At 35.1% G+C, this 17,280-nt stretch overlaps 1 protein-coding gene across 1 annotated transcript in view; it reads left to right on the top strand.

Annotated features, from left to right (window-relative positions):
* FAM227B (family with sequence similarity 227 member B) overlaps positions 1–17,280 on the top strand; it is a 259,682-nt gene that overhangs the window by 212,613 nt on the left and 29,789 nt on the right. Inside the window, exons 11-12 of the mRNA XM_060294279.1 lie at positions 2,708–2,805; positions 5,502–5,662. Coding sequence (XP_060150262.1) covers positions 2,708–2,805; positions 5,502–5,662 — 259 coding nt within the window. The remainder of the gene's footprint in view (positions 1–2,707; positions 2,806–5,501; positions 5,663–17,280) is intronic.

Consider the following 17,280-nt stretch of genomic DNA (forward strand, 5'->3'; position numbering starts at 1 on the left):
CTGGCTTTGTCTAGCCTGCTGTTGATCCCCTGTAATGTATTTTTCAGTGCAGGTATTCTTCAGCTCTGTGATTTCTGTTTGGTACTTTCTTGTATTTTCTATTTCTGTTGAAGCTATCATTCTGTTCATGCATTGTTCTCCTGACCTCAGTGAGCATCTTTTTTTTTTAATTTAATTTTTTAACTAATTAACATTTTTTCTGTTTCTGTAGTTTATTGATATATAATATTATGTATGGCCTGCATGAAGTTTAATTTTGCTAAGATATATGGGTTATTCGCATCTGAGAAAGACTATTAGAATAAAAACTACAAAAGTGGATAAAGGTAACCATACTTACTTGCATAAGTGTCTCCCTTTTAAGAGATTTAATATCCCTAAAATGAAAAGGGGGTAATTATGAAAATGAAATTTTCCCAGCGTTGGTGTAGTAAGACTGGAATATTTTGTCACTAGTGAAATTTCTAAAGACTTAATAAGAACAGTTGAGACATGCTTTCTCATAGTTTTATCAAGTAGAGTCAATATTGGTGTTCCCAGTGACCTTCCCTAGCATTCAGAGATGCTGAGAACAGAGGAGATATAAAAACTATAATCAGGGACAAAATTAATATTTTTACCTAAAACAAATCAACAGATTAGAGGAATGCAGGGGGATAAAAGCTAGTAAATTCAGTGATTTTAAGATTACTTATTACTCATCATATCAGGGTGGGGTTTTTCCTTTACATATGATTTTTTTCTTTGACTCTTTTACTTCTAAACTTTCTTTGCTTTGTGTTTTTCATTAATCTCTTACTTTTTATGTCTATTGCTGTTACTCCAAGCCTAGAATCTTTGCCTGATATTAATCTGTTGACAGTAATTTTACAACAAAATTCAAGCAATCTTCTAAGGCTTTTATTGTGGGTATGGTAGACAGGTAGAGGTCCTTTTGTCATTAGTAACATATCTGTTCATAACGGCTAGAAGTTAAGTAATAGCACCTAAATATGTATTTAAGAATGATTCAAAATTGAACATGTTTTATTTTTAATCATTCCTCCCAAAAGGAATATTTTTATCCATTTCTTATTTATCTTTTCAGTGTTTCTTTATACAAATGAAGGAAAATACAATAGATATTTGATTCTTCTTATTCTTTCCCTTTTACACTGAATGTAGTATATTGTATACATTGTATACATTCTTTCCCGTTTACACTGAGTAGTATATTTTATATATTGTATACATTCAATCAAGTAATATGCTCTCTTCACTGTTCTGCAACTTGCTTTCCTCACTTTAATAGATGACCTGTTGATATCTTCACATCTGTATGGAGAGCTTGCTCATTTTTTTTTTTTTACAGCTTATAGTATTCCATCAAATAGGAGTGCCATAGGTTTTTCAACCAGTACCTGACTGCTAAATGCACAGGTTGTTTATAATCTCTAAATTTTACATATTATGCTATAATCATTAAACCCGTACCTATATTTTTTGTGCTTATGTAGAAGATTGTGTAGAATATATTCTCAGGAGAGGGATTGCTGAGTCAAAGAAAAATGTCTGTATTATTGGTAGATAAGGTCAGATTCTTCTCCATAATGGGTTGTATGCTTTTGAGCAAGTTTTAAAGTAGAGAAATTGTATGGTTCATTACCTTTCTTGCCCATTCTAACTCCCAACTTAATCTAACTTTGGTTCCACTCAAAATTTTAGAATACAGATTCCTTGCTAACTAGTTCTTTAATCTCTGCCAGAGATAAATGCCTACTTGCCTCCAGTATTTCAAGCTAGTATCTAATATCTTTTAATGGGTAATGTCAAAAATCAATTCAAGTGACTTTCTTCAACTCTTCTAGCCTTGTCATCAACATCACAATCTGTAGATCTGATTTGTCTACCTGGTAACTGGTAATAATTGTCAGTGCCAGAATCTAGTACAAACTTCTCAGCTTACCTGTTTTCTCTGCTCTACATTAAGATATCCTTAATAATTAGCATATGCTTTTAGGCTGACTGACATGGCTGATTAAATCATATAGTTCTCCTTTAAGACAACACTCCCTGGGTAGCCTCATGCATATTTACACTGATTGCACTGAAAAATTACCAAGTCTTTCCTTATCTGGGTATGTTTCAGTATATGGAAAAGGTAGACTCTAGCATGCAGAGACCTAAGCCTCCTATTGCATTTAACTAGAGGGTCATGGAAAGAGCTCTGAAATCAGAAGCAAAAGACCTAGGTCTGCATTCTCTTCTTGTACTGTTTTTTTTTTAATTACAGCTTTATTGATGTAGTTCATATACCATACAATTCACCCATTTAAAGAATACAATTCAGTGGTTTTTATTAGATTCATAGATGTGAACTATCACCTTAGAGCAAGACTTACTCTTAGAAAAAGTCATAGAGTTTCCTTAACTTTAGTTTTCTAATCTATAAACTGTGGGAAATGTTACTTAGCTCATAAAATGGTTTGTGAGGATGATGTGAAATACTGTACATGAATGAATTTGAAAACTCTAAAGCCCTGTTAGGTAAAATGAGATGGAATATTCATTTCCTCTGACTGGGGCAAGCTATAACAATATCCTAACTGTCTCTCATACATTTTTACCTCTCTACATGTTTAAGGTGCATTGCTAGGAAAAAGAAGGAGTATCATGCCTTTTGTGAAGAAAGAAAGAATTTAAGAAAATATTTTATTTTCTGTTTTAGATATAGACTTCAATATGACAAAAATTTTAAAGAATCCAGAAGGATATACAATGCCTGCATCCAAGGAAGAATCAAGATTATCAGGACTACCAACAAAGGTTTGGAGTATAATAATTATAAAAAATGTCCTTCTTTAATTTCCAATATAATTAATTGAACAGGTTTCACATGGACAATGTTGGTTATTATGCTCTTGATATATATTTTAGAAAAAAATTAATAATCAGAAGAGATTTATTGGAGAGGTTAATCTTAATATTAAAGTCATATTTATTTCTGAAACTATCCTCATCTCTAAGGAAAACGAATAGCATTTATCTTTTCCTCATACTTCGGGCACTGCTTCTCCTTGCGTTGACATACAGACATGGCTCTGATCTCAATAAGCATCAAAGTGCAGAGAAAACTTCAGTGGCATTTTCAACAGTGGTTGACCTGTCCCCACCCCTTAAACCATGGTCCCGGAATAAATGACCATATATAGGTACTGTCGATCTTAAGTCTTGAATACTTGCTTTCTCCACATTTTTGAAGGTGCCTCCCAAACAGAGAACCTATGGATTTGCCACCTTGTGTTGCTTTAGCCAAGATTTGATGAGACCGTTGGCTTGAACTTCTGAATTTGATCTCTTAACTTGTTAGCCAATTGGGTTTTAAATCTGTTGCAGTCTTTTTTGTTAAAATTTTGTCTGAATTATCTAGTCAGGTCTGACCGTTATTTTAAATTTTAAATTATGCCTATACATAAACCACTTTCTGAAAGTCAGTATTCATATATTTCCTGGTCTTTAATAATCCAGGTATATAGAATCTCTTCCAACCTTCACAGTGCTGCCAAGGATGTCCATACTTAGGATAGAAATTGGCGACTCTAGGAGTCCATTTGGGGTAGATGGCAATATTGCACCATTTTGGCTGCAGGGGGCGGGAGGCAGGGGAGTCCATTCTATTACTTTTCCTTGATTGCTAAATTTAGAAATCAAGGAAATGTAATAGAAATTGTATATATGATCTTCAGCAAGCACTAAAAATGGTCTTTAATAGTTTGTTTACAAGTTGAAGAAATATGGACAGATGGATTTGTAACTGACAATAACTTTTCTCAGATATCACTGTTAAAAGATAGAAAGCAAATTGCAGATATGTCTTTGGTAGTACACCGTATTGCTGCATCATTGGCCCTGTCTCATGCACAATATTTTATCAACAACTTTGATAAAAATATGGTTGCCATTTTTCATTAGCCATGTAGAAGTCATAAAACCTGGAATAATTATGAATATAGTGGAACACCAAAAGTTTACAACAGGCTGGGGTAACAGGCCTGATCTTAGAAGATAAACTGTTACTGTGGAAAAAGTATAGAGGTCCAGAATTACAACTGCATAAGTACAGGTTAATAAAGCCTTGCCTTGGAGGCCTCTGAAAAGATTTGGGAATCGCTTTTAACAGTAAGCTCTGTATATGTCAAAAGTAGAACGTTGTTGACCCCAAAATCTACTGTATTCATGGGCTGTTTAAACATGTGGAATCTACTCTGTGCTGATTAGACAATAATTATGTATTACGTTCATTCTGGAGCCCTGCTTTCAATCTGCTCTCGCCTGATTGAACTACGCTTAAAAAAAAATCAGTTTCTCATAGAGGAAGAAGGATCTGTGTACTGTGGTTTTCTTAGTTTAAAAACTGGTAACTGCAGAAAAAGAACAGGAATGTCTGTTTCTAAAACTTCAGTAAGATAGAGTTTCTATCTTATAATACACCAGGCAAAAGCCAGGAAAATGCTTGGTGCGGTTTTGCATGCAAGTTTTAAGATCAGGCTAGGTATAACCTGATGTGAATTGTCATGGGAGACTATGGTGAAGTAAATGATTTACATCACAGAAAAAACAGCTGATATTGACATCATTTTCACCATCAAAGAACTGCTTTTGATTACAATATTACCACTATTTGAAATAATTTTGGAGCAGCTATGAATGAATACAATGAAAAATTGACCATAAGCAAACAAAACACAAGAGAATTTTACATATCAGTAAAAACAAATGAGAATAAAATCTTACTTCCCCACAAGAAGTGGAATCAACAATAAATCTCTCATCTAGGTGTTATAAAAATTGAGGAAAGACTTAACATATGAGTAGTTGCTATACTTGCATCCCACAAGAAGTCAATAGTAGAATATTGAAGCAATTATAATTATGGTGATGGTTTCCTTGACACAGAATTCGTGGTCAAAGTTTCTTTCATCAGCACTGTGATGGGCTTCTAGCCTCTTTGTTCTGATGAGAAGTCACCTTGTTAACCTTATTGGGGTTCTCTTATATGTTGTTTTTCTCTTGCTGCTTTTGAGATTTTTCTTTTTGTCTTCGTCTTTCAACACTTTGACTATGACGCATCTAGATGTGAATTTATCCTACTTGGAGGTAAGCTTCTTGGATGTGTTTTTCATAAAACTTGGAAAGTTTCAGTCATTATTTCTTCATATTTTTTCCTGCCCCTTTTTCTGGGGCTCTGCTCATTCTTTTCTCTTTCTGTTCTTCAGATAGAATGATCTCTATTGGCCTGTCTTCATGCTAAAAGACTAGCAGAGCCCTACGGCACATACTCATAGTCTCATACTTTAGTAAATTACTTTAATTAAGATGCCTTGCAGAATTTCCCTTTATTTGTTTTAATATACCAGATAATAATTGTATTTATGGTTATAATGCAGTTATATTTTATTTACAGTTCTTTAAAAATACACAAGCGTAATAATTGGTTCATTTTTTTTTCCTACCCCTTACAGTCCCATTATAGCAGTAGTGGCCCAGAGTTTAAGCGTGTTCTCTTCAATTTTGGAGGTCAGAGTCCACTGATTTTATATTATCTTAGGATGCATGAGCTAGCTGGTATTTCCAAAGCCTCTAGACAAGTCAAGATTAAACTCACTGAAATATTGAAAGAACCATATCCTTTTTTAAGCTTTGCTTTAATATGATGTTTCCAAAATATTCAAAACTTTTAACTTTTTTTAATGTCTCAGTTAAGAAAAAAATTTTAATGCATTTTGTAACTAATGCTTTACTTAGCATTTAATTACATTCAAAACTTTTCATAGCATGTTTGGCTAAAAGTATTTTCTCTTTTAGTTCTAAGGCTGTGATTTTACATGTAAGAAAAATAAAACAAACGTAAAACCCAGGAACTTAAAAAAACCAATATATTTAGCTCTTTAGTAAGAGACTATTTTTACAACTTTACTGTTAAGTGTTCAGTTTCAAACATTTGTCAGAACTATGGGTCATGGACTTCTACGTTTCTCCAGAAGAAAGTTTCAAATGTGCCTTAGCTATGTAATCATTTGTTCTAATGAAAATTTATTAGAAAGCTTATTGTATAAAATATAATATAAATGAAATTGGAGCTCTTTGGTTGTAGCAGGGGTATCTGTTTACATTCTTGTGCCCCCTCTGCATAACCCATCCTGGCCCAGGTCTCACTAGGGACTTGGATGAACCCCAAGAGATCCAGTACAGTGGTCTCCAAACTGGGGTATACACAGCTCTGGGTGGAAAATAAATAAATATATATATATATATATATATATATATATATATATATATTTCTATCTTTAAAAATAAAAAAGAAATTGCACTTTACTAATATTTAGTAGACAGGTACCCTCACTCAGTTGATATTTCAGTCTGCACTCTGTTGAGAGATAGTAATAGCATGTTTGCTCTTGTGTTGTCTGAGTTTCACAACATATTGCTGTTTTCTTTGGGTGGTTAAGAGGATTTATAGATTATATCATTTGGTTTAACTAAATTGACACTTACTAGTGGACCAGTGCTTTAAAAGTTTTCTGAAAAGAAATATTATTCAGCCATAAAAAAGAACAAAATAATGCCATTTGCAGCCACATGGATGGATCTAGAGATTGTCGTATTGAGTGAAGTAAGTCAGACAGAGAAAGACAAATATCATATGATATTGCTTATATGTGGAATCTAAAAAAATGGTACAAATGAACTTTTTTACAAAACAGAAATAGAGTCACAGATGTAGAAAAGAAACTTATAGTTACCAAGGGGAAAAGGTGGGTAGGATAAATTGGGAGATTGGGATTGACATATACACACTACTATATATAAAATAGATAACTGATAAGAACCTACTGTATAGCACAGGGAACTCTAAACTTTGTAATGACCTATATGGGAAAAGAATCTAAAAGAGAGTGGGTATCTGTATATGTATAACTGATTCACTTTGCTGTGGAGCAGAAACTAACACAACATTGTAAATCAACTATACTCCAATAAAAATTAATTTAAAAAATAAAAAGCATTTGTTCAAAAAAAAGAACGATGTGGTATACACAATGGAATACTACTCAGCCATAACAAAGAATGAAATAATGCCATCTGCAACAACATGGATGAACCTAGAGATTATCATACTAAGTGTAGTAAGCCAGACAGAGAAAGACAAATATCATATGATATCACTTACCTGTGGAATCTGAAAAATGATGCAAATGAACTTATTTACACAACAGAAATAGACTCACAGACATAGAAAACAAACTTATGGTTACCAAAGGGGAAAAGTGGGGGGTCATGAACTAGGAGTTTGGGATTAACATATACACACTTCTATACGTAAAATAGTAAACAACAAGGACATACTGTATAGCACAAGGAACTATACTCAATATTTTGTAATAACCTATAATGGAAAAGAATCTAAAAAAGAATACATATGTGTATGTTTGTGTGCGTGTGTGTATGTGTGTGTGTTTGTATCTGAATCACTTTGCTGTACACCTAAAACTAACACAATATTGTAAATCAACTATATTTCAATAAAAATTTTTTTAAAGAGGAAAAAAGAAATAGTCTCCTGAAAAGAAACTTTGGATTGATGATAATATTTATAATGCAAGAATAATTTTTTTAAAAAAACACAGAATGATATCTCCTCTATTCCTTGAAGGAGCTCTTTTTCAGCTACACTAAGAGACAAAATTAGTGGTGATCCAATCAGTTCTGCCAAGATGTAGGCCAAAAAAAATAAAAATTTTCAAAAATATCAATTGAAATATGGACATACATCATTATTATAAACAGTGAACCTAGCCCTAAGTGTATGTTATACTTTTCAATATTAGCAAATGATAGTATGATGCCAGTTTAATTTGCAAGGCATTTGTAAACCAACTGTCTAGACATCAATATAAATCTCTATAATTTGAGGATAAAAGGTTTGGTGTACCAAAAATAAATGTAGTGTTAAATTTTATTTTTTTTAATATTTTATTTCATCTCACTGTTTTCTATCCATAGACTGCATATCTTTTATAATATGCATAATATATAAATACAGATTGATATGTATATAATTTATAAATTTAAAATTATATCTATGAGGGAGTGTGCTCACATAGCTTTTACTCATGGGATACATGATCCAGGAAGTGTGGAGAACACTGCCTTAGCAGATTCTCAAAATTCTTCCCAGGACACTTCTCCCATATTTCAGTCAAGACAACCTCCAGAGTCTCACTGACCACAGGCACATGGAATTAACTTGGATGGCTCTGGAACACAAGGAGAAAGCAAACTACAGAGCTAAATCAGTCTGTTTTGAGACTTGTAACTTAAGGATTTTCATCAACCTTGGATTATTCAAACAAATGGTTAAATACAAAATTTTTAGATGTCTAGAAGTGAAATTTGAAAGCTATGAAAACCATTCATAATAGATTACTTTTATTTTTAACTAATTTTTATTGTGATTATAAAAATATCAGTCTTTGTGTTTATATTTCTGATGGGCATGGATTTGTCCAACAACAATACAAGGATTCATAACACCAGTTCACTGAGAATGTGGGAAGAGTATGAGTATATGTGGGGGTTGGGAAAGGAGGAAATGGATATCTAGAGCATGAAATCTTTTAGGAGAGTGTTTCATTCCATAAAGATCAGAAAGAAATCACCACTTAGAAAATAATGGGTCTGGACAAAACTATAATTCAAAAAGGTAAATGCACTATTATGTTCATAGCAACAGTATTCACAATAGCCAAGACGTGGAAACAACCTAGGTGTCCATCGACAGATGAATAGATAAAGAAGATGTGGCACATATATACAATGGAATGCTACTCAGCCATAAAAAGAATGAAATAATGCCATTTGCAGCAAGTTAGATGGACCTAGAGATTATCATACTAAGTGAAGTAAGCAGAAAGAGAAAGACAAATACCATATGATATCACTTATATGTGGAATCGAAAATAGAACACAAGTGAACTTATCTATGAAACAGGAACAGACTCACAGACATAGAGAACAGACCTGTGGTTGCTGGGGGTGGGGAGGTGGTGGTGCTGGAGGGAGGGATGGATTGGGAGTTTGGGATTCACAGATGTAAACTATCTATTATATATAGTATGGATAAACAACAACGTGCTACTGTATAGCACAGGGAACTATATTCAATATGCTGTGATTAAACCATAATGGAAAATAATATGAAAAATAATGTGTATATTTGTATAACTGAATCACTTTGCTGTGCAGCACAAATTAACACAACATTGTACATCAACTACACTTCAATAAAATAAATCTAAAAAAAGAAAGTAATGGGGCTTTCCATGATGCTTTCTGAGCTTGTAAAATGTAATGCCCGCTGATAAGAAAAAATATTCCTAGATCTAATGATGAACAAAGTGATAATGATGCCTCACATTCATCAGCACTTTACAGTTTTTCAAAACATTTATTGAATCTTCCTATGTATCATTGCAAGAAATGACAAGACTCCTGGGGCAGTGGACAGAGCAGGCACCCATCACAGCCGCTTTACAGATGAGGGAACCAAAGCTCAAAGAGGGTAAGTAGCTTACCCAGGTGATTCATGCAGCAGAGCTGGCAACAGAGTCTACCATTCCCTGAGCCATGCATACTTTTCTGACATGACGATCCAGGCTAGAATTCTCCTTGAGCGTGATACTAGTGGTTGGTGGCAGAGCCCGGTAATGTTTTCTCCAAGACCTTTTTTCTAAAATATTTTTTCTTTTTTTTAATTTATTTTTTATTGAAGTATAGTTGATTTACAATGTTGTGTTAATTCCAAGAACTTGATAGCTGCTAATGAAATTTGTGTCCAGAGTTCCCATAATTATCTATGATGACTGTATGATCACTGAGTTTATCTCTTTCTCACTGAAATTTTACATTGAAGCTATTCAGAATATAGAACATTTTTATTAGTTTTTCTCAGGGCTTACTGGAGTCCTCTGGCTTTCCTGAAGTGGAAAAATAACACTTTTTAGCTAATGCATCTATACAGAGTGAAGGAGTAGGAGAAAGTAGAGAAAGTGGAGGAGTTAAATAACAAAAAAGACCAATATAATTCATCATATTTGGGCTTGGCAAACTCTAAAATGGTCCCCAATGATCCCCACCTTCTGGTTCATGCCCTTGTGTGATTCCCTCCCATTGGGTATGGGCTGAACCTATAACTTGCTTCTAACAAATAGGATATGGCAAACATAATGGAATGTCACTTCTGAGATTCAGCTACAAAAAGACTGACATCAGTCCTGCTCGACTTTCTCTCCCGTTGTGGAGCACAGGCTCCGGACGCGCAGGCTCAGCAGCCATGGCTCACGGGCCCAGCCGCTGTGCGGCATGTGGGATTGTTCAGGACCCGGGCACGAACACGCATCCCCTGTATCGACAGGCAGACTCTCAACCACTGAGCCACCAGGGAAGCCCTGACAGGACTTTTAACGTACACTTATAAGGAAAATAATGAAATTTTTTTTACTAGATAATGTACATTAAATCATTATTAGTAGAAAATTTGAATTTTTAAATGAATAGTCTTTGAATTTCTTTTTTAAAAACTTGATTACTTAGTACTAGAGTTATAAGTAAAACTAAAAAGAAAAACTGACTTCTAGGACCCAGAGCTGAATGTGTAGTATGTTTTTAAACTGGGAAGAATCTTGTGCAAAATATATTTGGAGCTCCTAATTTTCCCAGCTTACATTGCCTGCATTTTTGTAAACTACCTCAACTCCTTTATGTATTGAGAGTAAACTACCAAATAACCAAAAGTCTAATAATTATTTTACATGTTTCACAAATTATTTATTTAAAAAAAAGATAAAAAGGAAGACTCAGGAACAAAATGTTTGGTCTCATTAAAAAGTAAAGTTTATAGGCTGTATCTGTATTTCTAACTTGAGTTTAGAATGTTCGTTCACATTTTTTTTTTTTTTTTGCAGTTTGGGAAAAATCTGAACTTAAGGCTGTGTCACAATGAGGCTATTGTGTTACTGTAAACACATGCTCCCACCATCACACATATATACAGACTTTTTAACATGTAAAAACTGTCCAGAGTCAGATAATTCAACTCTACAATTAAAAATAATATGGGATATACCAACATTTATCCCAGCATAAAAATAAAAGCTATATGAAGAAACCATCTGTTGTGAATTATGTGTGATGTGGGAGAAGCAAATAGTCAACGAGGAAAAACGGAAAAGAAAGAAACCCTGAGACTCATATAAGGTCACCAGCTCTGTATAACACTCCGTCTTCACACAGAATCTAGTGGGAAACTCTTTAGAGCCATGTGCAACTTCCTTTCACTTTTATTTATAAAAAGATTTCCAATAATCTTTGCAACACATGCATATATAGATTTTTTCTCACTAATATGTGAATAACAACTTGTGAGTTGTTACTAAAAGTTACTATGAATGGTATTTTTCATTTCAAGTCAGTTACATTTCAAGTTAGTTAACATATACTAAGGGTTTGGTAATCAGATTTTTAAAAGGATACATTAGCTTAAAGACAAATGTCTGAAAAAAACTTCTAATCCAGAACCATTTTATCTAGTGTTTTTTCCGGTAAAGACAGGATAAAATACTTTTTTCCCTCAATCCTAAAACTCTCAGGATGAAATGAATAGGAAAGCCTACACTGCCAGAAAGTTTGTTCCATTATTTATGAGATTGTACCCCCAAAATCTAGCCCTCACTTTCCTCAGCTTCAAAAATAGGGATATGGACATTATAATATCATCTGTTAATGAGACCTTTCAGATAATAGAAACCAGATGTTAGCTTCCTGGAGTGGGAGGTCTTTTTTAAAATACTTTTTGTTGAAAACACCCAGCCCTAAAAACCCTGTGGCAACACAGACTCCCTCTACCAAAACACGAGGGAGGACTGATATTTCCTCTAGTTGTCTGCAAAGAGGTAAAACAGGCTGGCGAGCAGAGGAGAATGAAGAGGGGAGATGAGGAAGTAGAGAAGAAACCTAAAAACCTTAGTTGCATGGAAGAGGCCCCTTCAGCAGTATAGGGAAAAAATTTAATTTGAGCCCAGATTTGAGCCTGTATTCTCCATGTGTATCAAGCAGATGGATTGGGCTATATAAGTTTTAAGTCTTTTTGAATCCTGAGATTTGTGATTCTGTTGGAGGAATTTGACTTTCCACACCATTGGTGGTTGAATTGGTAAATAGCTCAAATTTTCACTGAAATGACAGCCTTCTCATTTTGTCAGGTCACTATAGAACCATGTTCTTCTGAGGCTACAGTAAGAAAAAGAATGCATAGGCACCATTTTTCCCATTCACAACTGTCAGTTCCCCTAAAGGACCACCAGAATAACCTGTTGACCAAGAAAAGCTAAGTTTAATAGACTTATTGTAGTAAAAGAGAACAACAATTTAACAGAGCTTTAGTAGTGTCTCAAAATGGATAAATTCAGAAATGACATTTGTAGGGTTTTAGGACCTAAGTTGGATGATTTTGAGGCAGGTTGTGCAAGGTGAGAAACTGCTTGGGATTGGGCAGAGTTTAATATTATAATTTTGGACTACTGGGCCCAGTGAAGCAAGGGACTTGAAGTAAGCTTTGATGTGCAAGCTATTTTAGCTGGTTCAAAGTCTTATCTTTCAGGAAAAAGCATTTTCTGGAGCAAGTTGTAGGTTATTTTTGCTTATTCTCAGTGTTGTTAAACACAGGGACAGAAAAAAGTATGCATGGCCCCCCATTTTTTAACACAGGGACAGGAGTGACATCAGCATCATGGCTGAATAAGACATCATGTCGCCCCTCAATGACAACAATTTGGCATACATCCACAGACAAAAATGCCCTTGTAGGAGTTGTGGGATCCAGTACCATTTGCCAAGGGATCTGAGAGGAGGGTCACCCACGTGTGCATCGTGTAATAGGCATGCAGATTTCTGTCTTAGCTGTGGAACTTGTAGTGGCCTGTGAACCAACTCTAGCGCCTCTCAACCACAGTCCAAGAACCCCCGGAAAACACTGTCATAGGCAGTCAGCTATAGATGAGAGAGGCCTTGTGGAAGTCCAGGCTTCCAGAAGAGAAATTTCAGCACACCACTGAAACAAAAAAATACAAGTGTAGATGCATAGGAAAGGATAACAGGAACAGTTTAACTTCACCTCTTGCCCAAGGCAGCACAGCTTAGGTCCAAGAGAGATCTTCTCAGCCCGTGATTTCTTGTGTGGGGGAAAGTGAGAACGAATTAGGGACCACCTGGCTTCCCAAGCAGTGTGGTTGCTGCCGAAGAGGCTTGTTTCTCTCTTCCCCATTCAGAGTACTGAATGATGAGCTTCATGACCTAGGGGCTGGAAAGAGGCTGGGAGAATTGTAGATAGAACTCTCAGAGGGCATTAAAGGGATGCAGATTCTACTAACCATGTCATAGACTCTACCAAGAAGCCTGCCCATGAGCCCCTGAGGACACGTCACCCATAGATATCCCCAGCTAGCCCATAGACACCCCCAGTGCTCCATGAACCCCACCCACATACATTCTCACCCTGTCATCAGCTCCCTGTGCACACTCCCAATAGCAACAGCAAAAGCAAGCTTTGGCAGACAGCTAGTGAGTATACACAGAAAGTCTGTGCCAGCCCAAATCTGTGGGCCAGAGAGAGACCACAAACTTGAACTTATATGCCAACTTTGGGAAAGCAAAAGGAAGGCTGTCAGCACTTGGCCTGGTGTGTTAACAGAGTAGAGAGATGACATAAAGGCTTTAAAATTCTGCCACTAAAGGGAGCAAGAAGTGTAAAACAGATGTATCCATAGAAGGTCTGAAAAGCCTCAGAATCCCTAGCAGAAGGTATTTATCTCCCAAAGGAAGTTAGCAAAAACTAGAGGAGGTGACTGCTATTTCAAATGTGAAGACAGCAATGTAAAACTTCAAAGAACATAAAAAATGTAAGGAAACATGACACCACCAATAGATCACAATGATTCTCCAGTAATTGATCCCAAAGATATGGAGATCTCAATTTACCTGATAAAGAATTCAAAAGAACTGTTTTATGAAACTCAGTGAACTACAAAAAAGCACAGAAAGATAATTCAATGGAATCAGGAAACAGTGAAAATCATGAACAAAATGAGAAGTTTAACAAAGATATAAAAATTATAAAAAAGAACCAAACAGAAATTCTGGAGCTGAAGAATACAGTGAATGAGATGAAAAAAAAAAAAAAATGTGATGGAGAGCATCAATAGCAGAATGGGTCAAGCAAAGAAAGAATCTGTGAGTTAGAAGACAGGAACTTTAAAATTACCCAGTCAGAGGAGAACAAAGAAGAAGAAATTGAAAAGAGTGAAGAAACCTTACTTGATCTGTGGGATCCCATTATAAGAAATAATCTACAAATTATTCAAGTTCCAAAAGAAGAGAGGGAGAATGGAGCACAGATCTTAATTAATAATGGCTGAGAACTTCTCAAATCTGGGGACATGTTTAGATATCCAAGTTCATGAAGCCCATAGGTCACCAAACAAATTCAACTTAAATCTTTGCCAAAGCACATCATAATAAAACTGTCAAAAATCAAAAACAAAGGGAGAATCTCCATTTTTAGTCTGCTTCCCCCAAAACCCAACCCAAGGTAGTATATTTGTTATGAGTATTATTTAACAAAGGGACAACAATGTTGGTTTCACTTCTCACAATCCACTGATTTCTCACTACTTTTCTTGTGGATCCATGATAGTCAACTAAATGGAAGCAGAGAAGAAAATGTACGGGAATTACATTTTTTAAAAATTCAACATTGTACTGTGGATCTCACTTGCCACCATGAAATGGGGCTACCTGCTCCAAGAGTTTGGGCAGAATTGGCCAGATGGCTTCCCACATCTTTTAGAGTTCATGATCTAGAAGCAGGAGGGCTAAGTACAGAATTAGACTAACAATCCCATATCTAGTAGTCATTTTTGTGTTTAGGAGACATTTAAAACTCTAAATTTTGTATTCATTTAGAACCACTCATTGTGGCTCTAAGTAAATACACTGTGCCTATGTAGTTCTTGTTTCTCCACTCTGTGAGTTCAAACAGTTGCAAAGAAGGCTAACAAAAAATGATCTACACAATGGATAGTTTCTAAGTAAGAGTCAGGAGAGCCTATAAAAAAGAGCCATTCTTTTTTATGGCTGAGTAGTATTCCATTGTGTGTGTGTGTGTGTGTGTGTGTGTGTGTGTGTGTGTGTGTACATGTGTGCATGCCACATCTCCTTTACCCATTCATCTGTTGATGGACACTTAGGTTGCTTCCATATCTTGGCCATTGTAAATAATGCTATGAACATTGGGGTGCTTGTATCTTTTTGAATTAGGGTGTTTGTTTATTTAGGACATATACCCAAGAGTGGAATTGCTGGGTCATATGGTAGCTGTATGTTTAGTTTTTTCAGAAAACTCCATACTATTTTCCATAGTGGCTGCACCAATTTACATTCCCACCAACTGTGTGCGAGGGTTCCCTTTTCTCCACATCCTCACCAACATTTGTTATTTCTGTTCTTTTTGATGATAGCCAATCTGACAGGTGTCAGGATATCTCATTGTGGTTTTGGTTTTCATTTTCCTGCTGATTAGTGATGTTGAGCATCTTTTCATGTGCCTTTTGGCCATCTGTATTTCCTTTTGGGAAAAATGTCTATTCAGTTCTTCTGCCCATTTTTTAATTAGCTTGTTTGTTTTTCCGATGTTGAGTTTTATGAGCTGTTCATATATGTTGGATATTAACCCCTTATCAGTCATTTGAAAATATTTTCAACCATTCAGTAGGTTGTCTTTTTGTTTTGTCAATAGTTTCCTTTTCTGTACAAAAGCTTTTAAGTTGAATTAGGTCCCATTTTTTAATTTTTGCTTTTATTTCCTTTGCTTTTGGAGACAGATCCAAAAATAATATTGCTACAATTTATGTCAAAGGGTGTTCTTCCTGTTTTCCTCTAGAAGTTTTATGGTTTCTGGTCTTACATTTAGGTCTTTAATCCATTTCGAGTTTATTTTTGTATATGGTGTTAGAAAATGTTCTAATTTTATTCTTTTACTTGTAGCTGTTCAGTTTTCCCAACACCACTTATTGAAGAGACTGTCTTTTCTCCATTGTATATTCTTGCCTCCTTTATCATAGATTAATTGACTGTAGGTGTGTGGATTTCTGGGCTCTCTATTCTGTGCCATTGGTCTATGTGTCTGTTTTTGTGCCAGTACCATGCTGTTTTGATTACTGTAGCTTTGTAGTATTGTCTGAAGTCAGGGAGCATGATTCTCAAGGTTGTTTTGGCTATTCGGGGTCTTTGTGTTTCCATACAAATTTTAAAATTATTTGTTCATGTTCTGTGAAGTATCCTCTCAGGATTTTTGTAAGGATTGCTTTGAATCTGTAGATTGCATTGGGTAGTATGGTCATTTTAATGACATTAATTCTTCCAATCCAAGAACACAGTATATCTTTCCATCTGTTTTATTCATCTTCAATTTTTTTCATCAGTGTCTATGGTTTTCTTAATACAGGTCTTTTACTTCCTTAGGTAGGTTTATTCCTAGGTATTTTATTCTTTTTGATGCACTGGTAAATGGAATTATTTCCTTAATTTCTCTTTCTTATAGTTGTTGTTAGTATATACAAATGCAGCAGGTTTCTGTATGTTAATTTTGTATTCTGCAACTTTACTGAATTCATTGATGAGCTATAGTAGTTTTCTGGTGGCTTTGTTAGGATATTCTCTATAGTATCATGTCATCTGCAAAGAGTGACAGCTTTACTTCTTCCTTGCCAGTTTGGATTCCTTTTATTTCTATTTTTTGTCTGATTGCTGTGGCTATCCAATACTTATGCTATGTTGAATAAAAGTGGTGAGATTGGGCATCCTTGTCTTGTTCCTGCTCTTAGAGGAAATGCTTTCAGTTTTTCACCATTGAGTATGATGTTAGCTGTGGGTTTGTCATATATGGCCTTTATTATGTTGTGATAGGCTCCCTCTGTGCCCACTTTCTGGAGAGTTTTTATCATGAATGGATGTTGGATTTTGTCAAAAGCTTTTTCTGCATCTATTGAGATGATCATATGGTTTTTATCCTTCAATTTGTTAATTTGGTGTATCACACTGATTGATTTGTGGATATTGAAAACTCCTTGCATCCCTAGGATAAATCCCACTTGATCATGGTGTATGATCCTTTTAGTGTATTGTTGG

This window comes from Globicephala melas, chromosome 2 (genome assembly GCF_963455315.2).
Source record: "Globicephala melas chromosome 2, mGloMel1.2, whole genome shotgun sequence".
NCBI classification, from domain to species: Eukaryota; Metazoa; Chordata; class Mammalia; order Artiodactyla; family Delphinidae; genus Globicephala; species Globicephala melas.